At 41.5% G+C, this 27,651-nt stretch overlaps 1 protein-coding gene across 3 annotated transcripts in view; it reads right to left on the bottom strand.

Annotated features, from left to right (window-relative positions):
- LOC133621196 (ephrin type-A receptor 7-like) overlaps window positions 1-27,651 on the bottom strand; it is a 744,518-nt gene that overhangs the window by 54,927 nt on the left and 661,940 nt on the right. For 2 of the 3 annotated variants that reach the window (XM_061983155.2, XM_061983156.2), the window contains exons 10-11: window positions 16,518-16,643; window positions 8,701-8,886 (exon numbers count right to left, since the gene is read on the bottom strand). In XM_061983155.2, coding sequence (XP_061839139.1) covers window positions 8,701-8,886; window positions 16,518-16,643 — 312 coding nt within the window. Of the gene's footprint in view, window positions 1-8,700; window positions 8,887-16,517; window positions 16,644-27,651 lie in introns of those variants that run through there. The other variant, XR_009817616.1, reaches the window with a different exon arrangement.

Here is a 27,651-nt window from a genome sequence, read left to right as displayed (position 1 = left end):
CTGGTTCGGTTCGGAGGTGTACCGAACGAGTTTCCACACGGACATATTAAGTAGCGTAACGCACGTTGAGTAAACAATGCACACTGAGGCACAACACACGGCATGCTAGCAGCTAACGGGCTAGGATAGACTGACCATACGTCCTCTTTTCACCGGACATGTCCTCTTTTGCGGAGCTGTCAGGGCGGAGTTTCTTAAATGCCTCAAATGTCCGGCGTTTTGAGTTAGGGTTGCGTGTATTTTCAATGTACGTTCAGGGTTGAGAAGGGGTTAAAAACAAAACAAATTGTGCGTGCATGAGGTGCATTATTATAAACTAATCTAGTATGGCATCGCCATTGACTTCCAGGAAGAGGCTGGATGACAACCCCGAAAGAGTGGTGACAACTGGAGAGACAGTTGACAGCCCGGAAAGATGGCAACCGGCTGCAGCTCTCGCAAGGGATTACCCATACAGCGCTACGAAAAACCCTGAAGATACATTAGACCAAGATAGGCTGCCTAGGGAAACCCGTGGTGCAACGCACAGTGCCAGTACCCTGTACGGCACCTGATGAGACGGAGGAGGATCCAGGCCCGGACACTCCCCACAGTGCCCAGAACCTCCAAGCACCACCGGCGCAGCCCCAGGGCAGACCGTCGGAGGGGGGGGAACACGTGGCGTAGAGCGCTACCTGGATACAAGTCGAGGGACTGATCACCCTCGGCTGGGTCGCCCGGGTGAGGGTGTTTGATTAAGACCCGAAACACCCTATGACCCCGGGAGAATCACTGATGATGTGTCCAGGTTGCACCATGAGGTGTATTATTATAAACTAATGTGAGGGAGGGGCAGAGACAGAGAGAGAGAGAGAGAGTTATGATAAACGTGCATGTGTCGCCAGGTTCTGCTTTTTATCCATAGATTTATCACATTTAATTTTTTATTATCTATAGCAGGGTTGTCAAAAGTGTGCCCCGGAGGCCATTTACGGCCCACAGCTAATGTTTTAAAGGCCCACGGCACATTCGAAAAATACTATTAAAATAAACAAAAACATAACAAAAGTGAAATAAAAAAGCTTAAAGGGGAACATTATCACAATTTCAGAAGGGTTAAAACCATTAAAAATCAGTTCCCAGTGGCTTATTATATTATAGTTTTTTTCAAAATTTTACCCATCACGCAATATCCCTAATAAAAGCTTCAAAGTGCCTGATTTTAACCATCGTTATAAACACCCGCCCATTTTCCTGTGACGTCACATAGTGAAGCCAACACAAACAAACATGGCGGAAAGAACAGCAAGCTATAGCGACATTAGCTCGGATTCAGACTCGGATTTCAGCGGCTTAAGCGATTCAACAGATTACGCATGTATTGAAACGGATGGTTGTAGTGTGGAGGCAGGTAGCGAAAACGAAATTGAAGAAGAAACTGAAGCTATTGAGCCATATCGGTTTGAACCGTATGCAAGCGAAACCGACGAAAACGACTCGACAGCCAGCGACACGGGAGAAAGCGAGGACGAATTCGGCGATCGCCTTCTAACCAACGATTGGTATGTGTTTGTTTGGCATTAAAGGAAACTAACAACTATGAACTAGGTTTACAGCATATGAAATACATTTGGCAACAACATGCACTTTGAGAGTGCAGACAGCCCAATTTTCATCAATTAATATATTCTGTAGACATACCCTCATCTGCGCTCTTTTCCTGAAAGCTGATCTGTCCAGTTTTGGAGTTGATGTCAGCAGGCCAGGGAAGCTAGGGTCGATATTCTTTTCTTGATAAGACATCCAGGGGGTTTAGCTCGCTCGTCTGCGGGAACAAACTGCCGCCATTGCTTGCCGTGCTACCGAGGTCCTTTGTCCCTGAATTGCTCACACACTCCGGCAGATTCAATGGGGGTCTGGCGGCAGATTTCTTTGACTATATCGTTGGAAATGCATCTGCTTTGAGTGTCGCAGGATATCCACACATTCTTGCCATCTCTGTCGTAGCATAGCTTTCGTCGGTAAAGTGTGCGGAACAAACGTCCAATTTCTTGCCACTTTCGCATCTTTGGGCCACTGGTGCAACTTGAATCCGTCCCTGTTCGTGTTGTTACACCCTCCGACAACACACCGACGAGGCATGATGTCTCCAAGGTACGGAAAACAGTCGAAAAAACGGAAAATAACAGAGCTGATTTGACTCAGTTTTTGTAATGTGTTTGAGAAAATGGCGGATTGCTTCCCGATGTGACGTCACAACGTGACGTCATCGCTCCGAGAGCGAATATTAGAAAGGCGTTTAATTCGCCAAAATTCACCCATTTAGAGTTCGGAAATCGGTTAAAAAAATATATGGTCTTTTTTCTGCAACATCAAGGTATATATTGACGCTTACATAGGTCTGGTGATAATGTTCCCCTTTAAAGGTTCAATTTAATTTAGAAAAAGTTGCAATGTTGACTAATAAAACAAAGCTGTTTTTTTTTTCTTTCAAACTGTCATTTCTCAAAACATAATATTGAATCAAAATCAATGTTATTATGAATTATTGACCTATCCAAGGTTCCCATTACTTCACATCAAATACTCCACTAAGAAAAATATTTTTGGTGGAAGATTTTGCTAATTTGTTAAATAAATAACCCAAAAATTTATATTTTGTTGTTTTCTTACTGTACCGAAAATGAACTGAACCGTAACCTCTAAACCGAGGTACGTACCGAACCGACATTTTTATGTACCGTTTCAGACATTATTGTGGGATATACTGGCCCCCAGAAACATTTTTTTCCTCTAAATTTGGCCAAAATTGTTGCCCAGGCCTGGTTTAGAATATTTAATACTCCACTGTCATCTGGCGGCTAAAGGTGATCGTGCACCCCGCAATTTTGTCACATTTCATGTGTCAGGAAAACGGCGACAAATGGGGCCATATGAATCCCCTTCCTACTGTATCCATGATCAATATGGCTTGTCATTAGCTTCACAGGACGGCTAAGTCAGCTGACTTTTGGGGTGAGAATGCTAACAACACGGAATGCTAACGAAAATAGCCGCGACAGTCAAATTGACCAACTTTTTTCGCTCGTGCTTTCAGCACAGTTCCCACTAAGAGGAATTCATCACCAGGATGTGACAAAGTATTTAAAGTTAAAGTACCAATGATTGTCTCACACACACACACTAGGTGTGGTGAAATTTGTCCTCTGCATTTGACCCATCCCCTTGTTCGCCCCCTGGGAGGTGAGGGGAGCAGTGAGCAGCAGCGGTGGCCGCGCCCGGGAATCATTTTTGGTGATTTAACCCCAATTCTAACCCTTGATGCTGAGTGCCAAGCAGGGAGGTAATGGGTCCCATTTTTATAATCTTTGGTATGACTCGGCCGGGGTTTGAACACACGACCTACCCATCTTAGGGCGGACACTCTAACCACTAGGCCACTGAGTATTTCCACAGATTAGCCGCGCCAAACAAGGCACGACCGTTTTGAGGAAACTCTGAATGGCGTCCGCACGTTTCCTTTCACACCCGGTGTTCTCCTGCCTATCCGTATGTGAGACTGTATGGCGACCGGCTGTGTAGTCGTCATATACTGCCTTTGTGTTTGTGTGACATGCACAGTAATTGTGTGTGTGTGTGTGTGTGTGTGTGTGTGTGTGTGTGTGTGTGTGTGTGTGTGTGTGTGTGTGTGTGGCTGGCGGGAGGGATTGGAGTGAATCCCAGAGTCCCACTGTGTCTCTAGCACCAATTACTGTACCCTGCACATCTGCTGCCATCCTGCCGTGCACAGTGTGTCCGGGCACCTTGCCCACACCCACACACCCACACACACACACAAAACTTTACAAACTCTTTAAGTCTCCTTTCACCTGCCTTTGCAATTAACCTGCACCTCATACCAGATCCGCTCATCTTGTTGCCGCTGCAGGACATGAATGGCTACGTGTTGGGACCCTGGCGTCCATTCCGGTGTGTCTTGCACCTTCTCTCCACTTCCAAGGGGAGGTTCGTCCCTTCTGGCTGTGAGTGTTGATCCCCTCCATGTGTGAGATATTGAGGCTCTTCCCAATCTCCCTCCCCTTCCTGGCTGTCCAGTACAAACCCGCTTTTCATTTCCTTCCTTGCCGAGCATAGGTTTCACCCTCTCCGCATTGAAATAGAAAGATTGTAATTCCGTTTTTTGGGGGGGGGGGGGTTTCCTATAAATTGCTTCACCCCGGTCCCCCATCTCTTGCTTTTAAGTAGTGGATGATTTCCAGCCTCTTTTCCCAAAAACTTGGTACTTGACTCATGCTAAGTGTTAGAATGCTAACTTTTTTTTAGCCAATTTTGCAGCTGAATGCCTCAGTAATATAACTTGGTAATTAAAACAAACTGTTAGCATGGTACTTTTTTTTTTTTTTTAGCTAATATCGCAGCCCAACGCCTCAGAGTCATAAAACTCGGTACTTGACTCATGGTAATGTTTTTTTTTAGCCAATTTTGCAGCTGAACTCCTCAGTAATATAACTTGGTATTTAAAACAAACTATTAGCATGCTAACTTTTTTTTTTCAGCTAATATCGTAGCCGAACGCCTCAGAGTCATAAATCTTGGTACTTGACTCATGGTAACTGTTAGCATGCTAACTTTTATCTTGCCAATTTTGCAGCTGAACGCCTCAGTAATATAACTTGGTACTTAAAACAAACTATTAGCATGCTAACTTTTTTTTTAAGCTAATATCGCAGCCGAACGCCTCAGAGTCATAAAACTTGGTACTTGACTCACGCTAAGTGTTAGAATGCTAACTTTGTTTTGGCCAATTTTGCAGCTGAATGCCTCAGTAATATAACTTGGTAATTAAAACAAACTGTTAGCATGGTACTTTTTTTTTTTGTTTAGCTAATATCACAGACGAACGCCTCAGAGTCATAAAACTTGGTACTTGACTCATGCTAACTTTTTTTTAACCAATTTTGCAGCTGAACGCCTCAGTAATATAACTTGGTACTTAAAACAAACTATTAGCATGCTAACTTTTTTTTTAAGCTAATATCGCAGCCGAACGCCTCAGAGTCATAAAACTTGGTACTTGACTCACGCTAAGTGTTAGAATGCTAACTTTGTTTTGGCCAATTTTGCAGCTGAATGCCTCAGTAATATAACTTGGTAATTAAAACAAACTGTTAGCATGGTACTTTTTTTTTTTGTTTAGCTAATATCACAGACGAACGCCTCAGAATCATAAAACTTGGTACTTGACTCATGCTAACTTTTTTTTAACCAATTTTGCAGCTGAACGACTATAATATAACTTGGTACTTGAAACAAACTATCAGCATGATAACTTTTTTAGCTAATATCGCAGCCGAACGCCTCAGAGTCATAGAACTTGGTACTTGACTCATGCTAAGTTTTAGCATGCTAACATTTTTTGGCCAATTTTGCAGCTGAACGCCTCAGTAATATAACTTGGTACCTGAAACAGACTATTCGCATGCTAACTTTTTTTTTTTAGCTAATATCGCAGCCGAACGTCTCAGAAGAGTCATAAAACTTGGTACTTGACTCATGCTAACTGTTAGCATGCAAACTATTTTTTTGGCCAATTTTGCAGCTGAACGACTCAGTAATATAACTTGGTTCTTGAAACAAACTATTAGCATGCTAACTTTTTTTTTAGCTAATATCACAGACGAACGCCTCAGAGTCATAAAACTTGGTACTTGACTCATGCTAACTTTTTTTTTAACCAATTTTGCAGATGAACGACTCTATAATATAACTTGGTACTTGACTCATGCCAAGTGTTAGCATGCTAACTTTTTTTTAGCCAATTTTGCAGCTGAATGCCTCAGTAATATAACTTGGTAATTAAAACAAACTGTTAGCATGGTACTTTTCTTTTTTTTTTTTAGCTAATATCGCAGGCGAACGCCTCAGAGTCATAAAACTTGGTACTTGACTCATGCTAAGTTTTAGCATGCTAACTTTTTTTGGCCAATTTTGCAGCTGAATGCCTCAGTAATATAACTTGGTAATTAAAACAAACTATTGGCATGCTAACTTTTTTTTTAGCTAATATCGCAGCCGAACGCCTCAGTCATAAAACTCGGTACTTGACTCATGGTAATGTTTTTTTCAGCCAATTTTGCAGCTGAACGCCTCAGTAATATAACTTGGTATTTAAAACAAACTATTAGCATGCTAACTTTTTTTTTTCAAGCTAATATCGCAGCCGAACGCCTCAGAGTCATAAATCTTGGTACTTGACTCATGGTAACTGTTAGCATGCTAACTTTTATCTTGCCAATTTTGCAGCTGAACGCCTCAGTAATATAACTTGGTACTTAAAACAAACTATTAGCATGCTAACTTTTTTTTTAAGCTAATATCGCAGCCGAACGCCTCAGAGTCATAAAACTTGGTACTTGACTCACGCTAAGTGTTAGAATGCTAACTTTGTTTTGGCCAATTTTGCAGCTGAATGCCTCAGTAATATAACTTGGTAATTAAAACAAACTGTTAGCATGGTACTTTTTTTTTTTGTTTAGCTAATATCACAGACGAACGCCTCAGAGTCATAAAACTTGGTACTTGACTCATGCTAACTTTTTTTTAACCAATTTTGCAGCTGAACGACTATAATATAACTTGGTACTTGAAACAAACTATCAGCATGCTAACTTTTTTAGCTAATATCGCAGCCGAACGCCTCAGAGTCATAGAACTTGGTACTTGACTCATGCTAAGTTTTAGCATGCTAACATTTTTTGGCCAATTTTGCAGCTGAACGCCTCAGTAATATAACTTGGTACCTGAAACAGACTATTCGCATGCTAACTTTTTTTTTTTAGCTAATATCGCAGCCGAACGTCTCAGAAGAGTCATAAAACTTGGTACTTGACTCATGCTAACTGTTAGCATGCAAACTATTTTTTTGGCCAATTTTGCAGCTGAACGACTCAGTAATATAACTTGGTTCTTGAAACAAACTATTAGCATGCTAACTTTTTTTTTAGCTAATATCACAGACGAACGCCTCAGAGTCATAAAACTTGGTACTTGACTCATGCTAACTTTTTTTTTAACCAATTTTGCAGATGAACGACTCTATAATATAACTTGGTACTTGAAACAAACTATTAGCATGCTAACTTTTTTAGCTAATATCGCAGCCGAACGCCTCAAAGTCATAGAACTTGGTACTTGACTCATGCTAACTGTTAGCATCCTAACTTTTTTTTAGCCAATTTTGCAGCTGAATGCCTCAGTAATATAACTTGGTGCTTGAAACAAACTATTAGCATGCTAACTTTTTTTTTTAGCTAATATCGCAGCCGAACGCCTCAGAGTCATAAAACTTGGTACTTGACTCATGCCAAGTGTTAGCATGCTAACTTTTTTTAAGCCAATTTTGCAGCTGAACGCCTCAGTAATATAACTTGGTACTTGAAACAAACTATTAGCGTGCTAATTTTTTTTTTTTTTTAGCTAATATCGCAGGCGAAAGCCTCAGAGTCATAAAACTTGGTACTTGACTCATGCTAAGTTTTAGCATGCTAACTTTTTTTTGGCCAATTTTGCAGCTGAACGCCTCAGTAATATAACTCGGTACCTGAAACAGACTATTCGCATGCTAACTTTTTTTTTTTTAGCTAATATCGCAGCCGAACGCCTCAGAGTCATAAAACTTGGTACTTGACTCATGCCAAGTGTTAGCATCCATCCATTTTCTACCGCTTATTCCCTTTGGGGTCGCTGGAGCCTATCTCAGCTACAATCGGGCGGAAGGCAGCGTACACCCTGGACAAGTCGCCACCTCAAGTGTTAGCATGCTAACTTTTTTATAGCCAATTTTGCAGCTGAATGCCTCAGTAATATAACTTGGTACCTGAAACAGACTATTAGAATGCTAACTTCTTTTTTTTTTTTTAGCTAATATCGCAGCTGAACGCCTCAGAGTCATAAAAATTGGTACTTGACTCATGCTAACTGCTAGCATGCTAACTTTTTTTCCCCAATTTTGCAGCTGAATGCCTTAGTAATATAACTTTGTACCTGAAACAGACTATTCGCATGCTAACTTTGTTTTTTTAGCTAATATCGCAGCCAAACGCCTCAGAGTCATAAAACTTGGTACTTGACTCATGCTAAGTATTAGCATGCTAACTTTTTTTGGCCAATTTTGCAGCTGAACGCCTCAGTAATATAACTTGGTACTTGAAACAGACTATTAGCATGCTAACTTTTTTTTAGCCAATTTTGCAGCTGAACGCTTCAGTAATATAACTTGGTACTTGAAACAAACTATTAGCATGCTAACTTTTTTTTATAGCTAATATCGCAGCCGAACGCCTCAGAGTCATACAACTTGGTACTTGACTCATGCTAAATTTTAGCATGCTAACTTTTTTTGGCCAATTTTGCAGCTGAATGCCTCAGTAATATAACTTGGTACCTGAAACAGACTATTAGAATGCTAACTTTTTGTTTTTTTTAGCTAATATCGCAGCTGAACACCTCTGAGTCATAAAACTTGGTACTTGACTCATGCTAACTTGTTTTTTAGCTAAAATTGCAGCCGAACGCCTCAGAGTCATAAAACTTGGTACTTGACTCATGCTAATTGTTAGCGTGCTAACTTCTTTTTAGCCACCCCGGTTCCCCATCTCCTGCGTTTAAGTAATAGATAAACCCCTTTTGATCCTTGGATACCAAGACAATAATGTGGCTTACCGCTGGTGACCACGCCCTCCAGCCGGATGATGTTGGAGTGGTCAAACTGGCCCAGGATGCCGGCCTCGCTGAGGAATAAACGCCGCTGTTTCTCCGAGCAGCCCGCTCGCAGCGTCTTGATGGCCACCGGCAGCTCTCTCTTGCTCGGCAGCTTGAGGCAGCCGCGACACACCTCCCCAAAGTCGCCTGTTAGGGGAAAACAGACAAAAGGTGGTGACCCCATTTTTAAATGATACATCAACAAGGGAGCAAAAAAAATAAATATGTCAGGTCAAAACTGGCAATACGCTGCAATGATACTAAAACTGAGGCTATAGGAATAAGTTATGACACATAATAGGCCCTATATAACCGTATTTTCCCATGCTATGAACCTTGCGGCTTATAAAATGGTGCGGCTACTTTATAGATTTTTCTTCACCAATAATGTTTTAAATTAAATCTAAAGTTAAAGTCCCAACAATAGTCACACACACTAGGTGTGGTGAAATTACCCTCTGCATTTGACCCATCCCCATAATAGTTTAATAATGCTATTTAGGATGCCCATATTGTTTTTGTTCTGGTCCAATAATTGACTGTAATATTATTTTCTACATGTTTGTAGTATGCCAGTTAGCTTGTTCTTATACGTTTTGTGGTTTGTAAAAGTGACTGTTTGGGTGTTTTTTAATGTCTAATGTCTTTCTTACTGTTAAAAATCATATTTAGAAAGTGACACAAAGGCTTTTTTGATGCTCTAGCTTAGTTGTTCTCAACCTTTTTTCACCAAGTACCGCCCCATAATAACCACCATTAAAATACAATAGCGTACTGTAGTAAAAACAAAAAACAAAGATTAATTCAAAACAAGATAAAGGTTTTATTTAACCAGTATAATTATTATTTTTGGCCACTGTAAGATTGTAAGCAGTTTGAACAGTAACACTATGTTTGAATTTAGGAAAATAAATTAATTATTTGGCATACCACCAGATGAGAATAAAAATACACTTTTAATTAATAACTTCTACTTTCACGGCCACGCCCAAAAGCAATTAACAGTGAAAAACGAGGGTTTAAAGTATTAGTCCTAGTCAGCCTGAAATATATTTAAATGTGTGCATAAATACACAACCAACAGTTTGAATATGTTTATATTTAGAAAAGATGTTTAAAAAAAGACTACATTGGTAACTAGTTTAATCCAACAGTAATGTGTTTTTGTTCCAGATAATGTGAAAAGTTTATATGAAAAGGTAAACAAATAGGTTGCAATGACGCCAATTCAAAACTGCCATGCCGTTTTGGCATTAGTTGAAAAAGTAAACAAAACACAACGATTGGGCAAAAACTATGAAAAAACAAATGTTCTTTGGACATTCTATCTTCAGGGAAAGTGTTGGGCTACAACATAAACCTAAATAGTACGCTCATCAAAACACGTATTGGTATGTCAGACTTAGCTTTGTCGTGGTTTAACTCTTATCTTACTGACAGGATACAATGCGTCTCCCATAATAATGTGACCTCGGACTATGTTAAGGTAACGTGCGGAGTTCCTCAGGGTTCGGTTCTTGGCCCTGCACTCTTTAGTATTTACATGCTGCCGCTAGGCGACATCATACGCAAATACGGTGTTAGCTTTCATTGTTATGCTGATGACACCCAACTCTACATGCCCCTAAAGCTGACCAACACGCCGGATTGTAGTCAGCTGGAGGCGTGTCTTAATGAAATTAAACAATGGATGTCCGCTAACTTCTTGCAACTCAACGCCAAGAAAACGTAAATGCTGATTATCGGTCCTGCTAAACACCGACATTTATTTAAAAATACCACCTTAACATTTGACAACCAAACAATTACACAAGGCGAATCAGTAAAGAATCTGGGTATTATCTTCGACCCAACTCTCTCCTTTGAGTCACACATTAAGAGTGTTACTAAAACGGCCTTCTTTCATCTCCGTAATATCGCTAAAATTTGTTCTATTTTATCCACTTGCGACGCTGAGATCATTATTCATGCGTTCGTTACGTCTCGTCTCGACTACTGTAACGTATTATTTTCGGGTCTCCCTATGTCTAGCATTAAAAGATTACAATTGGTACAAAATGCGGCTGCTAGACTTTTGACAAGAACAAGAAAGTTTGATCATATTACGCCTATACTGGCTCACCTGCACTGGCTTCCTGTGCACTTAAGATGTGACTTTAAGGTTTTACTACTTACGTATAAAATACTACACGGTCTAGCTCCGTCCTATCTTGTCGATTGCATTGTACCATATGTCCCGGCAAGAAATCTGCGTTCAAAGAACTCCGGCTTATTAGTGATTCCCAGAGCCCAAAAAAAGTCTGCGGGCTATAGAGCGTTTTCTATTCGGGCTCCAGTACTATGGAATGCCCTCCCGGTAACAATTAGAGATGCTACCTCAGTAGAAGCATTTAAATCCCATCTTAAAACTCATTTGTATACTCTAGCATTTAAATAGCCCCCCTGTTAGACCAGTTGATCTGCCGTTTCTTTTCTTTTCTCCTCTGTTCCCCTTTTCCTTGAGGGGGGGGGGCTCAAGTCCGGTGGCCATGGATGAAGTGCTGGCTGTCCAGAGTCGGGACCCGGGGTGGACCGCTCGCCTGTGCATCGGCTGGGAACATCTCTGCGCTGCTGACCCGTCTCCGCTCGGGATGGTGTCCTGCTGGCCCCACTATGGACTGGACTCTTACTATTATGTTGGATCCACTATGGACTGGACTCTCACAATATTATGTCAGACCCACTCGACATCCATTGCTTTCGGTCTCCCCTAGAGGGGGGGGGGGTTACCCACATATGCGGTCCTCTCCAAGGTTTCTCATAGTCATTCACATCGACGTCCCACTGGGGTGAGTTTTTCCTTGCCCTTATGTGGGCTTTGTACCGAGGATGTCGCTGTGGCTTGTGCAGCCCTTTGAGACACTTGTGATTTAGGGCTATATAAATAAACATTGATTGACTGATTGATTGATTGATGTTAGAAATACGGCCGTAAATCTGTTACAATGATGGCGTTCGAAGCCGTGTTAAATTAGCAATTATCTAAATGGGCTTTTGAATGGACATGGCTGTGATGCCGCAAGACCAAACTGAAACTATTACAAAGAACATGTTGAAGTTTAGAAGTACAATTGTATTCAATTAGTCCATCAAAAGGAGAACAAGTTAGGGGAAGACCAGTCACCATAATCATGGGGTCCCCCCTAGTCGTTGTGGCCCTAAATAACCACATAGTGTTTATGCCAGGGGCCGGCAAAGACAGATATCCTCCTGAGAAGCAGTGTCCTCTGCAGTGGACATTTGTAGACCTAACACATGTTTCCGAAATGTGTTCTTCTGACAAAAGAAATAGACCAAAAACAATAAACTGTGCGTGTGTACAGGCACTATTCTAATGAGTTCAAATAAAAAAGTTTGGGGTATTTTGTTATTCAAATTAGGGCTGGGCGATATATGGAATATACTCGATATATCGCGGGTTTGTCTCTGTGCAACATAGAAAATGACTATATCGTGATATTCGAGAATACGTTCTCACGCAGTTGCTTTTAGCTGCAGGCATTACACAACAGGCTTTTATCACTCTTTCTTGTCTCTCCTTCTCACAGAGACATAAAACAAGCGCACCTTCTTACATACGTAACATTAGCTGTGGTGCGAGTGGTAATACGAAAGAAGGTGCCAATCTGGTAACAAATGAAGGAAGAATGAATTCCCAAGAAAAACAGCAGGGGGTCCATCGTCTGGCGGTGGTTTGGCTTCAAGCGGGAAGATGTTGAACAGACAACCGTAATATGTCAAGTATGCGGCAAAAGTGTTGCTACAAAAAGTAGCATTACTGCTAATGTGTAGCATCTAGGGATGTCCCGATCCAGGTTTTTGCACTTCCGATCCGATACCGATATTGTTTTTGCATTTCCGATCCGATACCGATACTGACCGATACTGACCGATACTGGCCTATCCGAGAATGTATTAAAATTTAAAGTTATTTAGCCTACTTAGTTGTCAGAATCATGTTGAAAAGGGTTTTAGTACTCTTGATAACAACTAGCCAGCTGAATTAGGGGAGTTTGAATAATACACAATGGTTGGTAACAAGAAACTGACCTGTTTATTCAAGGATAAACACAAAATAGACAAAATTATACATGACAAACAGAAATGGCATCATTGAACTAGGGCTGCGCGATATGGCCTTTTTTTAATATTGCGATATTTTAAGGCCATATTGCGATACACGATATATATCTCGATATTTTGCCTTAGCCTTGAATGAACACTTGATGCATATAATCACAGCAGTATGATGATTCTATGTGTTTTGATTGATTGATTGAGACTTTTATTAATAGGTTGCACAGTGAAGTACATATTCCGTACAATTGACCACTAAATGGTAACACCCGAATAAGTTTTTCAACTTGTTTAAGTCGGGGTCCACTTAAATTGATTCATGATACAGATATATACTATCAGATATATACTATCATCATAATACAGTCATCACACAAGATAATCACATTGAATTATTTACATTATTTATAATCCAGGGTGTGGAGGGGGGCGCCGGATGTAAGTGTCAAAAAGACAGCCAAAAGAGTTTGATATGAGAATAAATCTAAAGTTAAAATATAGGGTAGAAATGCACCCATTTGCAGGAAATGTAGTCTTGATTTTCAAAATGTTCTTTCAAGGCTTGCATGTCTACATTAAAACATTCTTCTTCATACTGCATTAATATATGCTACTTTTAAACTTTCATGCAGAGAAGGAAATCACAACTAAAAAAAATCACTAATTTTTTCATACGGTGTTGATGTGGAAATTTTTGCCTCTGCATTTTGATGGTGTGGACGTGTGGCCCCGAATGGAGATAAGCGTCTCGACAGACGTCACAATATTTGAACAATGATGACGAAAACTGTTTTCTCTGTCGTGTCCGTGTGTCGAAAATTGTTATGCGCTTATTTTTTTATTTGATTTTGTGCGTGGCATAGATTTGCTATGCGCAGAGGACGCTTAAACAGTGCGCAATTGCACAGGCGAGCACCTTAGAGAATGAGGAGTGCTTGAAACTCCGCATGTCAACATCTCCGGCCGGTGCCACACCCACAAAATGCCGAGGCAACCATTTCCAGATCAACACCGTATGAAAAAAAATAGTCAACAACAGGAGATAACGTCCACAGGAACCTACCACGTAGAGAAGGACATACACTATTTGATTTCCCATTATGCCATACTTGCCAACCTTGAGACCTCCGATTTCGGGAGGTGGGGGGTGGGGTGTGGGGTGGGGGCGTGGTTGGGGGCGTGGTTAAGAGGGGAGGAGTATATTGACAGCTAGAATTCACAAAGTCAAGCATTCCATACACACACATATATATATATACACATCCTGAAAATATGCAAACAAAACTGTGTTTAGATAATTGATACTTCAAACTTGCATAAATAAATCTTAATATAACATAACTTGGCTTCTGAGAGCTTCAAAATGTAATTAATAAGATGCTAAAGTTGAATATAAACAAGCAATTATTTTAATAATTAGATATGGTCATTTTAAATTAATTATTATGATCATTTAAAATTAATTATTTCAAACATGTTTATTTAAATGTATAATTCTATGGCTGGATGTAATAAGGAGTCAGAAAAAATACAAATAAAAATACAATTAATTTTGATGTTTTTAGCAAAATATAGCAAAAATGTATTTAGTTGTTTTTTTTTATTAACAAATATATTTATTTGTAGGTAAGATAAACATAATAATACAATTTATCTCTAGTCTGGATTATTTAGTTCTTGTCACCCTGTTGTACTCCCGTCATGAAAAAAGGCTGTCCTCACTCAGGTCCGCATGGAGCTGGAGGGGGCGTGGCCTCCAGCTCCGGCTAAAAACCGGGAGATTTTCGGGAGAATATTTGTCCCGGGAGGTTTTCGGGAGAGGCGCTGAATTTCGGGAGTCTCCCGGAAAATTCGGGAGGGTTGGCAAGTATGTATTATGCAGCTCATTTTTATTTGACAGTTATTGAAATATCTTGTGTGACATCATGCACAAAAGTGCACTTTATTTGTTTTAAACTATTGTAGTGGCGTTCTGTACAAAAAGTGCACTTTAATTTAGTGTTGTTTTGATATGTCATCTTAGTGACATCATGCACAAAAGTGCACTAATAGCTTGTTTTAAAATGTCTGACAATCTTGCACTTTCTGTTTTGAAATGACATGAATGTTTGTGCCACTGCTTAATTGTTTAATAAATAAAGTTTTGGTCAACTGACTTAGTTGTGATTTCCCTCTCTGCATGAAAGTTTAAAAGTAGCATATATTAATGCAGTATGAAGAAGAATGTTTTAATGTAGACACATAGAATCATCATACTGCTGTGATTATATGCATCGAGTGTTCATTCAAGGCTAAGGCAAAATATGGAGATATATATATCATGTATCGTGACATGGCCTAAAAATATCGAGACATTAAAAAAAGCCCTAATTCCATACTTGCCAACCCTCCCGGATTTTCCGGGAGACTCCCAAAATTCAGCGCCTCTCCCGAAAACCTCCCGGGACAAATTTTCTCCCAAAAATCTCCCGAAATTCAGGCGGAGCTGGAGGCCACGCCCCCTCCAGCTCCATGCGGACCTGAGTGACGTGTTGACAGCCTGTTCACACGTCCGCTTTCCCACAACATAAACAGCTAATGATGGAGGGCGAGTTCTTGGTTTCTTATGTGGGTTTATTGTTAGGCAGTTTCATTAACGTCCTCCCAGCGCGGTAACTACACACAACAACAGCAGTCAAGTTTTCGTCTACCGTAAAGCAGTTCTTCTGCCGTAAACAGCGATGTTGTGACACTTTTAAACAGGACAATACTGCCATCTACTGTACATGCATATGTGACCCACCCATAATGTGTCACATTTTTGTGTTGATTTATTTATTTTATTTTGTGGTTTGAATTCGTTTTTGGAGCTGTCATTACACATTTATCAGTATTCACATTGGTCAGTAGGGAGCAGTAGGGGCGTTTCTTCCCAATTGAATGCTTTCACCTGCAGACCGGAAGTGTCTTGTCATTCTGATGAGAGCGACCATGCAGTCTGTGAACAATTGAAACGTCCTGTGTGCTTTTTCCTCCTGTATAACAGGTTAGTTTTGGTGAATCAACTCACTGAATAATATCCATGTGATCTTTATAAGTTTAAGTACACATTCTGATGGTGGAGCCTAACTCTAAAGTGTTTGTGAGTTGTAGTTTGTATTTGTGAATGAATCCAGTGCACAGCTGCAGTAATCAATACAAAAAGGCGACGTGAGTGCGCAATGTTTATATAGGAACTTCTGATCCTAATTCAGACTCCCAAATTAGAGCTCCCGTTTTCTTATTGATTTTATAATGTATATTTGTATAATGTGTGTGTTCTGAAATAGTGACAGAGAATAGAACAAGGATGGACAATTCAACCCTTAACTCAACAATGAGTAGATGAGTGTTATGTGTGTGTAAATAAATGAACACTGAAATTCAAGTATATATTTTATTTATTTATATATATATATATATATATATATATATATATATATATATATATATATATATATGTAATAAAATATATATATATATAGCTAGAATTCATTGAAAGTCAAGTATTTCTTATATATATATATCTTAACCACGCCCCGAACCACGCCCCCCGCCCCACCCCCGACCACGCCTCCCGCCCCCCACCTCCCAAAAGCGGAGGTCTCAAGGTTGGCAAGTATGCCTAATTCAAATGAATTTACCTGTGTGAACAATCCTTTCTATCTTGATGCTGGAGTTGTCCAACTCCTTGGCAAAGGCATGGACCGCCTGCAGCAGGTCCTCGCAAGTCTCCGGGTCAATGTAGGTTCTTCGTGTGGGAATCTTGACTGGGAAGATGCCGGGGAAAAAACCAACAAAAACAAGTATAAATATCGTGACAGCAGCAAACATTCATGGAAAGTCTTGCTTAGAACCTCATCCCAATATTATATTTCCTCATGAGAACCAGCGTCCGCTGCAGTGCACGTGTGTTTTTAGTCACTATTGGACAAAAATAGCCCTTTTATGCAAAACACAAATGTCCATTGTAGAGGACGCTGGCTCTCTAATTATTATTATGACATTTGCAACTACAATTGGGTATATTTGACCTAAAAAAAGGGACTTAGATGGTGTGTGTTTGTGTGTATATACAAACCTGTCATCATTTGCATTTCAAATAATAGAACATTTTGCGACAAAATAGGGAAAAAAACGCAAACCGCCTTTAAATGAGGGGGAAAGAAAAGTAACCTGGGCTTGGACTTGTGTGCCTTTTTACCCAAGAGAGCGATACTTGTGTAGCCAGCTTAATAGGAGGCTCCCTAGAGAGGACCCCTGTGGTATTGCATGAATGGAAAAAAAAAACAGTTCTGGACTCCTTCACAGCTACGGATGAAAATTGATAAGCAGAATCGTAAAAATCGTAACAATCCCTTTCTTTATCGATTCTCATTTGGATAAAAGGATAGTTAAAGTTGATTAGCATCAACTTTGTTTATTTTGGAAAAAAAACAACATGATTGTACAAACACAACAGTGTGGTCATAAAAGACCCACAGCCCCGAAGGGGTGTCAGAAAAAAATATTTAGTTTTGAAAATAATATAACAATTAAATAGTAATAAACTTTTTTTTTTTTTCTGTGACAAATGACAAATTACACAAAAATGTTCAGTAACATGTTTGATATTTTTCAAATACAAATTAAAAGTATTCTTTTTTTAGCATGCATAGTGGGGTTGTGCCAATAACGATATTTTGGTACCGGTACCAAAATTTATTTTGATACGTTTCCACAAAAAATGGCATTATTGGCTTTATTTGAACCAAAAATCTTAGGGTACATTAAACATATGTTTCTTATTGCAAGTTTGTCCTTAAATAAAATAGTGAACATACAAGACAACTTGTCTTTTAGTAGTAAGTAAACAAACAAAGGCTCCTAATTAGTCTGCTGACGTATGCAGAAACATATTGTGTCATTTATCTACCTATTATTTTGTCAACATTATTAAGGACAAGCTGTAAAAATGGATTATTAATCTACTTGTTCATTTACTGTTAATATCTGCTTACTTTCTCTTTTAACATGTTCTCTCTACACTTCTGTTAAAATGTTATAATCACTTATTATTCTGTTGTTTGATACTTTACATTAGTTTTGGATGATACCACACAGTTAAGTATCGATCCGATACCAAGTAGTTACAGGATCATACATTGGTCATATTCAAAGTCCTCATGTGTCCAGGGACATATTTCCTGAGTTTATAAACATAATATACTTTTTTTTTTTAAATGGATCTAATCAAAGTAGTATCGACTAGATACGCTCTTGTACTTGGTATCATTACAGTGGATGCTGGGTGTACATCCACCCATGGCATCTGTTTACTATCAGGCGCGCTAGCTTTTGTTTGCGGTGAGCTATTGTATCCTCCTACGTTGTGTAGTGAAGCATGTTTAGCTATTCCTCGTCCTGCAGGAATGATACTTGTAAGAAACTTCCTTTATTTGTCGCCATGGAGGCCAGGATTAGTGATTTAGAAGTAGCTAAAGCACTGCAGACTGTGGACGGACGTTAGCCGCTAGCCATGTCTTAAAGCATCTCTTCCTGTGGGCGTTTCAGTCTTATAACTTCACCTTTATCTTTAGTTTTTAAGCCAAAATGCGTCCGTTTTCCCTTTTCTGTCTACACACTGTGTCTGCTTGGAAGTACTCTGTGATTGTGCGCTGCCGAACACGCTCCCCTGCTTGTAAACCCAGTAATGTCAAAAATATCCATCTATCCATCCATCTTCTTCCGCTTATCCGAGGTCGGGTCGCGGGGGCAGCAGCTTAAGCAGGGAAGCCCAGACTTCCCTCTCCCCAGCCACTTCGTCCAGCTCCTCCCGGGGGATCCCGAGGCGTTCCCAGGCCAGCCGGGAGAGATAGTCTTCCCAGCGTGTCCTGGGTCTTCCCCGTGGCCTCCTACCGGTCGGACGTGCCCGAAACACCTTCCTAGGGAGGCGTTCGGGTGGCATCCTGACCAGATGCCCGAACCACCTCATCTGGCTCCTCTCGATGTGGAGGAGCAGCGGCTTTACTTTGAGCTCCCCCCGAATGACAGAGCTTCTCACCCTATCTCTAAGGGAGAGCCCCGCCACTCGGCGGAGGAAACTCATTTCGGCCGCTTGTACCCGTGATCTTGTCCTTTCGGTCATGACCCAAAGCTCATGACCATAGGTGAGGATGGGAACGTAGATCGACCGGTAAATCGAGAGCTTTGCCTTCCGGCTCAGCTCCTTCTTCACCACAACGGATCGATACAGCGTCCGCATTACTGAAGATGCCGCACCGATCCGCCTGTCGATCTCACGATCCACTCTTCCCTCACTCGTGAACAAGACTCCGAGGTACTTGAACTCCTCCACTTGGGGCAAGATCTCCTCCCCAACCCGGAGATGGCACTCCACCCTTTTCCGGGAGAGAACCATGGACTCGGACTTGGAGGTGCTGATTCCCATCCCAGTCGCTTCACACTCGGCTGCGAACCGATCCAGCGAGAGCTGAAGATCTTGGCCAGAGGAAGCCATCAGGACCACATCATCTGCAAATAGCAGAGACCTAATCCTGCAGCCACCAAACCAGATCCCCTCAACGCCCTGACTGCGTCTAGAAATTCTGTCCATAAAGGTTATGAACAGAATCGGTGACAAAGGGCAGCCTTGGCGGAGTCCAACCCTCACTGGAAACGTGTCCGACTTACTGCCGGCAATGCGGACCAAGCTCTGGCACTGATCATACAGGGAGCGAACCGCCACAATAAGACAGTCCGTTACCCCATACTCTCTGAGCACTCCCCACAGGACTTCCCGGGGTACACGGTCGAATGCCTTCTCCAAGTCCACAAAGCACATGTAGACTGGTTGGGCAAACTCCCATGCACCCTCAAGGACCCTGCCGAGAGTATAGAGCTGGTCCACAGTTCCACGACCAGGACGAATACCACACTGTTCCTCCTGAATCCGAGGTTCGACTATCCGGCGTAGCCTCCTCTCCAGTACACCTGAATAGACCTTACCGGGAAGGCTGAGGAGTGTGATCCCACGATAGTTAGAACACACCCTCCGGTTCCCCTTCTTAAAGAGAGGAACCACCACCCCGGTCTGCCAATCCAGAGGTACCGCCCCCTGTCAAAAATAAAACATTGGAAATCCATCAGTCCATAAATTTTCTACCGCTTGTCCCTTTCGGGGTGGCGGGGGATGCTGGAGCCTATCTCAGCTGCATTCGGGCGGAAGTCGGGTTACTCCCTGGACAAGTCGCCACCTCATCACAGGGCCAACACAGATAGACAGAACCGGTACTTTTCAAACAGAGTATAGTACCGTTTTTGATTAATTAGTACCGCGATACTATACTAGTACCGTTGTACCGTATGCATATATAGTATATGCTGAGCACTCAAAAGTAAGTGAAGCTATGTCCTTCAAAGACAAATACAAGCAAGTCAAGTAGAACTGTACACTGTACAATTTTCATCCATCAACTATGAAAATGACCCGTTATTTGGCAGGAAATTAAGCATATCTGCTTTTCGAGGAAGAATGTGCAACATTTTTTATTAATCACGGTGTCTGTGGACAACCCCTCTTAGGAAGGTGGCGTGCAAACTGCAGGTCAAAATGCACTACCCATAAAAAATAAAAACGAGCCACCGGACGCTACTAAGCATGAGCACGCATGTTGGACGTGTTGAAATCTATACTAGCACATTTTGGAAGCGTGGAGATTTACTTTATGTTTCAAGGGTTCTCTACCACAGTGTTTTTCAACCTTTTTTGAGTCAAGGCACATTTTTTGCGTTGAAAAAATCCGGAGGCACACCACCAGCAGAAATCATTAAAAAACGAAACTCACTTGACAGCAAATAGTTGTTGTCGCAATTGTTGGATATGACTTTAAACCATAACCAAGCATGCATCAATATAGCTCTTGTCTCAAAGTAGGTGTACTGTCACCACCTGTCACATCACGCCGTGACTTATTTTAAGTTTTTTGCTGTTTTCCTGTGTGTAGTGTTTTAGTTCTTGTCTTGCGCTCCTATTTTGGTGGCTTTTTCTCTTTTTTTGGTATTTTCCTGTAGCAGTTTAATGTCTTCCTTTGAGCGATTATTCCCGCATCTACTTTGTTTTAACAATCAAGAATATTTCAGTTGTTTTTATCCTTCTTTGTGGGGACATTATTGATTGTCATGTCATGTTCGGATGTACTTTGTCTTATCTCCACAGTAAGTCTTTGCTGTCGTCCAGCATTCTGTTTTTGTTTACTTTGTAGCCAGTTCAGTTTGAGTTTTGTTCTGCATAGCCTTCACTAAGCTTAAATGCCTTTTCTTAGGGGCACTCACCTTTTGTTTATTTTTGATTTAAGCATTAGACACCTTTTTTACCTGCACGCTGCCTCCCGCTGTTTCCGACATCGACAAAGCAATTATCTACCGGCTGCCACCTACTGATATGGAAGAGTATTACACGGTTACTCTGCAGAGGTCTACACTGCAAAAACTGAAATCTAAGTAAGATTAAATATCTCAAATAAGGGTGATATTTGCTTATTTTCTGTCTGATAATTTAATTTTCTCATTAAGCAGATTTTATGTTAGTCTTTTACTTGTTTTAAGTGTTTTGGTCCTAAATGATCTCAGTAAGATATTACAGCTTGTTGCTGAGATTTGATGACCTATATTGAGTAAAACATGCTTGAAACTAGAATATCAACTGATGCAAAGCTGTGTCATCAACACTCACAAGTATAAAACTACTTTTTTAAAGTACTAATTTCTTACTTCAAGCATTAAAAAAAAAATCATGATGCCGAGCGCATATCATTATGTCAAGATAATGGCACTAGCATATTTTTCAACATATTGAGCAAAAAGGTCTCTTTTTTTTCTACCAAGAAAAGTGCACTTGTTATTAGTGAGAATATACTTATTTTAAGGTATTTTGGGGTTCATTGAGGTTAGCTAATTTGACTTGTTTTGGAAAGTCTTGACAAGCCGAATTTCCTTGTTCTATGGTGCAGGGCCGACATCCGGGCAACTGAGCTACATACGGGTTCTTCGAGCCATAGCAACCTGACTGGCGTTGAAAACAAACCGTCGCCATTACTCTTTAACCTGTTGACCTGCGCTGATTAAACCCGTCATTCTGCCTCCAAAATGCCAAAAAACTGTGTTGTTTTTGGTTGTGCAAACACCAACTGGAAACAGGGAAAACAAAGGTCGTATTTTGTTCTGCCAAAGCGTGCTAAAAGCCCAAAGAGACGAGACAAATGGCTCGCAGCTTTACACCGGGAAAACGAGGACGGTTCTCACTGGAGTCCCCCAAAATCCCGGGTCGTGTGTTCGGATCACTTCGTTTCTGGTAAATATAAGGAACAAAAATCCACCTTCTTAACCACAACTTGGTCCATGCTAATGTTGAACCCGTTGAATTTTTACTGAATAACGTTCGACAGCTGAAGTTGTTGTTGTTGCACAACAATAACATACGGTATAAAGGCTATTTCCAGTAATTCAGCAAATAATAAATCATAATACTGAACTGAATTTGAATGAGCTCTCTACAGATATAATAAATATACAGATACTGGTAGCCACCGTGTCATCCTTATTATCATTTATCAACATACCTTGGGTGATTTAACCACTTTTATGTGATTTATTCGTTATATAACAACCGACCTGGTGCGCTTGTGAGGTAGACATAAAGATTTCCAAATTCCATGTCCGGCCATTGTGTAGGATTATCAGTCCACGCATCTGCTGGAAGGCGGTAAGGGCAGTCGTTTAATCCAACTACAGAACATTTTAACTCGTATCTTAACCTAGCCTCACTGGAAAGACTATTTACATAATCATACGCCATTTAGAACAGTTTAAAATGCCGTGAAACCTCGTTAAATGCCTTTTCTGTCAATGCTGTGTTCGCTGTGAGCTGGTTTGTTTTCAACGAATTCAATATGGCGACCGCGTTGCTAGGGGATTGGAGGGCGGAAGTGACGTAGGTCCGCCCTCGCCCATTGGCAGATAATTTTGCTTAGTTCAAGTAAAATACCCCTAATTTTTTTTTTTTTCTTGTTTTTGAACACTGACTTTTTGCTGTGTAGACAGCACCAAGACTCAACAACAACACATCATTTTCAGACTAGACTGTATCCCATGGCTCACTAGTGTGCCGCGGCACAGTGGTTGAAAATCACTTCTCTACCAAGCATACTTGCTTTGTTGGTCTTATTCTGCCCTCACTATATATATGTAATGAGGTTATACAGCTTGACAGACAGCTTGCAAACAATCCAAGACGTTCTAATAAAGCTCCAAAGCGGATGAATCCATTTAGGCTCTTTAATTGTTGTTGATCTTGCTTTGTCTTTTTCCTATCTTTACTTTTGTCTTGCACTGGACTTTTTTTTTTTTTTTTTTTTGTAAAACTAAAATACACACAATGACAAATGTATAAGCTATGTGATTCAAATAACATACTGAACTGTAATACACAATATGTAAGTAAATATACAGTAATATAATCAAACAAATACTTCTGAGTGTTGAAACTATTTCGATGGTGGAAATACACGACTGGCAGCCATTTTAAGTCCTCAAAATATCCATTAAAACAGTGTACACAAATCGTTTTTCAATAAACATCTTACTATCAAATTGAACCACTTTCCACCTTTATATTGAGTTATATGAACAAGTTAAACAGTTTACTTACAGACTTATCTTTCCAAAGGTTTGTCTACTTCTCAATTGCCTCATGAACGGAAGTGACATCGTCAACCCGGAAGTGGCCAAACAAATGAGGCGTAGTAATTTCCTATCGCCACTAGGTGTCAGTAACAGGTATTGAAAATTGCAAGATTACTTACAGCTGTGTTTTTCAACCTTTTTTGAGCCAAGGCACATTTTTTTTCATTGAAAAAATCCGGAGGCACACCACCAGCAGAAATTATTATAAAATGAAACTCAGTAGACAATAAAAAGTTGTTGGATATGACTTTAAACCATAACCAAGCATGCATCACTACAGCTCTTGTCTCAAAGTAGGTGTACTGTCACCACCTGTCACATCACGCCGTGACTTATTTTGAGTTGTTTGCTGTTTTCCTGCGTGTAGTGTTTTAGTTCTTGTCTTGCGCTCCTATTATAGTGGCTTTTTCCTGTTTTGTTGATATTTTCCTGTAACAGTTTCATGTTTGCCTTGAACACTATTCCCTGCACCTGCTTTTTTTTTTTTGTTTTTTTTTTTAAGTCCATCCATCCATCTTCTTCCGCTTATCCGAGGTCGGGTCGCGGGGGCAAAAGCCTAAGCAGGGAAGCCCAGACTTCCCTCTCCCCAGCCACTTCGTCCAGCTCTTCCTGTGGGATCCCGAGGCGTTCCCAGGCCAGCCGGGAGACATAGTCTTCCCAACGTGTCCTGGGTCTTCCCCGCGGCCTCCTACCGGTCGGACGTGCCCTAAACACCTCCCTAGGGAGGCGTTCGGATGGCATCCTGACCAGATGCCCGAACCACCTCATCTGGCTCCTCTCGATGTGGAGGAGCAGCGGCTTTACTTTGAGCTCCTCCCGGATGGCAGAGCTTCTCACCCTATCTCTAAGGGAGAGCCCCGCCACCCGGCGGAGGAAACTCATTTCGGCCGCTTGTACCCGTGATCTTGTCCTTTCGGTCATAACCCAAAGCTCATGACCATAGGTGAGGATGGGAACGTAGATCGACCGGTAAATTGAGAGCTTTGCCTTCCGGCTCAGCTCCTTCTTCACCACAATGGACCGATACAGCATCCGCATTACTGAAGACGTCGCACCGATCCGCCTGTCGATCTCACGATTCACTCTTCCCTCACTCGTGAACAAGACTCCGAGGTACTTGAACTCCTCTACTTGGGGCAAGATCTCCTCCCCAACCCGGAGATGGCACTCCACCCTTTTCCGGGCGAGAACCATGGACTCGGACTTGGAGGTGCTGATTCTCATCCCAGTCGCTTCACACTCAGCTGCGAACCGATCCAGTGAGAGCTGAAGATCCTGGCCAGATGAAGTCATCAGGACCACATCATCTGCAAAAAGCAGAGACCTAATCCTGCAGCCACCAAACCAGATCCCCTCAATGCCTTGACTGCGCCTAGAAATTCTGTCCATAAAAGTTATGAACAGAATCGGTGACAAAGGGCAGCCTTGGCGGAGTCCAACCCTCACTGGAAACGTGTCCGACTTACTACCGGCAATGCGGACCAAGCTCTGGCACTGATCATACAGAGAACGGACTGCCACAATCAGACAGTCCGATACCCCATACTCTCTGAGCACTCCCCACAGGACTTCCCGAGGGACACGATCGAATGCCTTCTCCAAGTCCACAAAACACATGGAGACTGGTTGGGCAAACTCCCATGCACCCTCAAGGACCCTGCCGAGAGTATAGAGCTGGTCCACAGTTCCACGACCAGGACGAAAACCACACTGTTCCTCCTGAATCCGAGGTTTGACTATCCGGCGTAGCCTCCTCTCCAGTACACCTGAATAGACCTTACCGGGAAGGCTGAGGAGTGTGATCCCACGATAGTTAGAACACACCCTCCGGTTCCCCTTCTTAAAGAGAGGAACCACCACCCCGGTCTGCCAATCCAGTGGTACCGCCCCCGATGTCCACGCGATGCTGCAGAGTCTTGTCAACCAAGACAGCCCCACAGCATCCAGAGCCTTAAGGAACTCCGGGCGGATCTCATCTACCCCCTGGGCCTTGCCACCGAGGAGCTTTTTAACTACCTCAGCAACCTCAGCCCCAGAAATAGGAGAGCCCACCACCTGCACAATACAACAACACACTTTTTTTTCTTTTTTTTTTTTACATTTTGGCAGAGACATTTATGCAAGGCTTGAAAAGGGGTTGGATGAAGCAATTGCTTATAATATCCCAACCCCTCTCACTCACTCCACATTTAACATAAACAATATAATACAAGAACAATACTATACAAACAAAAACAAGAAAAACTCCTATACACTAACAATACAATAGTACCACTGTTACTATGGTACAAGACAAGACGAGACAAAAAACACACACACACACACACACACAGGCCCAAACACTCTCTGACCATACACTTCTCTCTCATCGCTCTGTGCTGAGGGCATTACTCGCTTTGTTTTCGTGATCAAGACTATTTAAGTTGTGCGGACGCTATCCTTCTTTGTGGGGACATTGTTGATTGTCATGTCATGCACGGGATGTACTTTGTGGACGCCATCCGCTCCACACGCTTTAAGTCTTTGCTGTCGTCCTGCATTCTGTTTTTGTTTACTATGCAGCCAGTTCAGTTTAAGTTTCGTTTTGCATAGCCATCCCTAGGCTTCAATGCCTCTTCTTAGCGGCACTAAGTGTTCGATACCTTTTTACCTACACACATACTGCTGCGCCAGGTCCACTACTAACCACATTGTTAAGTATGCGGACGACACAGCACTAGTAAGCCTCATCCGTGACAACACCGACATGGACCACAGGGAGGAGGTGAAACATCTGGTTGACTGGTGCAAAACCAACAACCTGGTCCTGAACGTCGACAAGACCAAGGAGATCATCACCAGCCACACTCCACTCTTCATCAACGGCACAGCAGTGGAGATGGTAAGCAGCACCAAGTTCCTGGGGGTGCAGATGACTGACAATATGACCTAGTCCTCTACACACCGGAGCTCTTGTAAAAAGAGCTCAGCAGCGCATGCACTTTTTGCGTCGGATGAAAAGAGCACAGCTCACTACCCCCATTCTCAGCACATTCTACAGAGGCACTATAGAGAGCCTACTGACCAACTGCATCTCTGTCTGGACTGGAACCTGCAGTGCCTCAGACTGGAAGTCTCTGCAGAGAGTGGTGAGGACGGCGGAAAAGATCATCAGGACTCCTCTTCCTCCTATCCAGGATATCGCAAAAAGCCGCTGCCTGACCAGGGCTCAGAAAATCTGCAGAGACTCATTCCAGCCCCACCAAAGACTGTTTTCACTGTTGGACTCTAGAAAGAGGTTCCGCAGCCTCCGTAGCAGAACCTCCAGGTTCTGTAACAGCTTCTTCCCTCAGGCCGTAAGACTCTTGAACGCATCAAAATAATCCCCTCAATTACCCCAAAAAATGGAATAACTTGCTGGAATATAAAGACAATATAACATACATCCATAAATGGATGCATACGCAAAAGTGCAATATTTTTTATCTGTACAGTAATCTATTTATTTATATCTGCACCTTATTGCTTTTTTATCCTGCACTACAACGAGCTAATGCACCAACATTTTGTTCTTATCTGTACAGTAAAGTTCAAATTTTTGGATAGCAGCAAAGTGATCGTTTGGGTAGATTTTAGCTTTGTAAAGGGTATTTCAACAAGTAAACAGTACAGTAAGTACTTGATGTTGATATATGTAATGCCCGTAAGATTATTCTAGTAAAAAAATGCAGATATGAGACGTGTCAGTATCAAAATATTACCTGAAATCAATTTTTGGATAGCAGCAAAGTGGTCGTTTGGGTAGATTTTAGCTTTGTAAAGGGTACTTTAATAAGTAAACAGTACAGTAGGTACTTGATTTTGATATATGTAATGCCCATAAGGGTATACCAGTAAAATATGCAGAGATGAGATGTGTCAGTAACAAAATATTACTTGAAATACATTTTTGGATAGCCGCAAAGTGGTCGTTTGGATAGATTTTAGCTTTGTAAAGGGTACTTTAATAAGTAAACAGTACAGTAGGTACTTGATTTTGATATATGTAATGCCCATAAGGGTATACCAGTAAAATAT

The sequence above is a fragment of the Nerophis lumbriciformis genome, linkage group LG21 (assembly GCF_033978685.3).
Source record: "Nerophis lumbriciformis linkage group LG21, RoL_Nlum_v2.1, whole genome shotgun sequence".
Classification (NCBI taxonomy): Eukaryota; Metazoa; Chordata; class Actinopteri; order Syngnathiformes; family Syngnathidae; genus Nerophis; species Nerophis lumbriciformis.
This window is presented reverse-complemented; position numbering and strand designations above follow the sequence as displayed.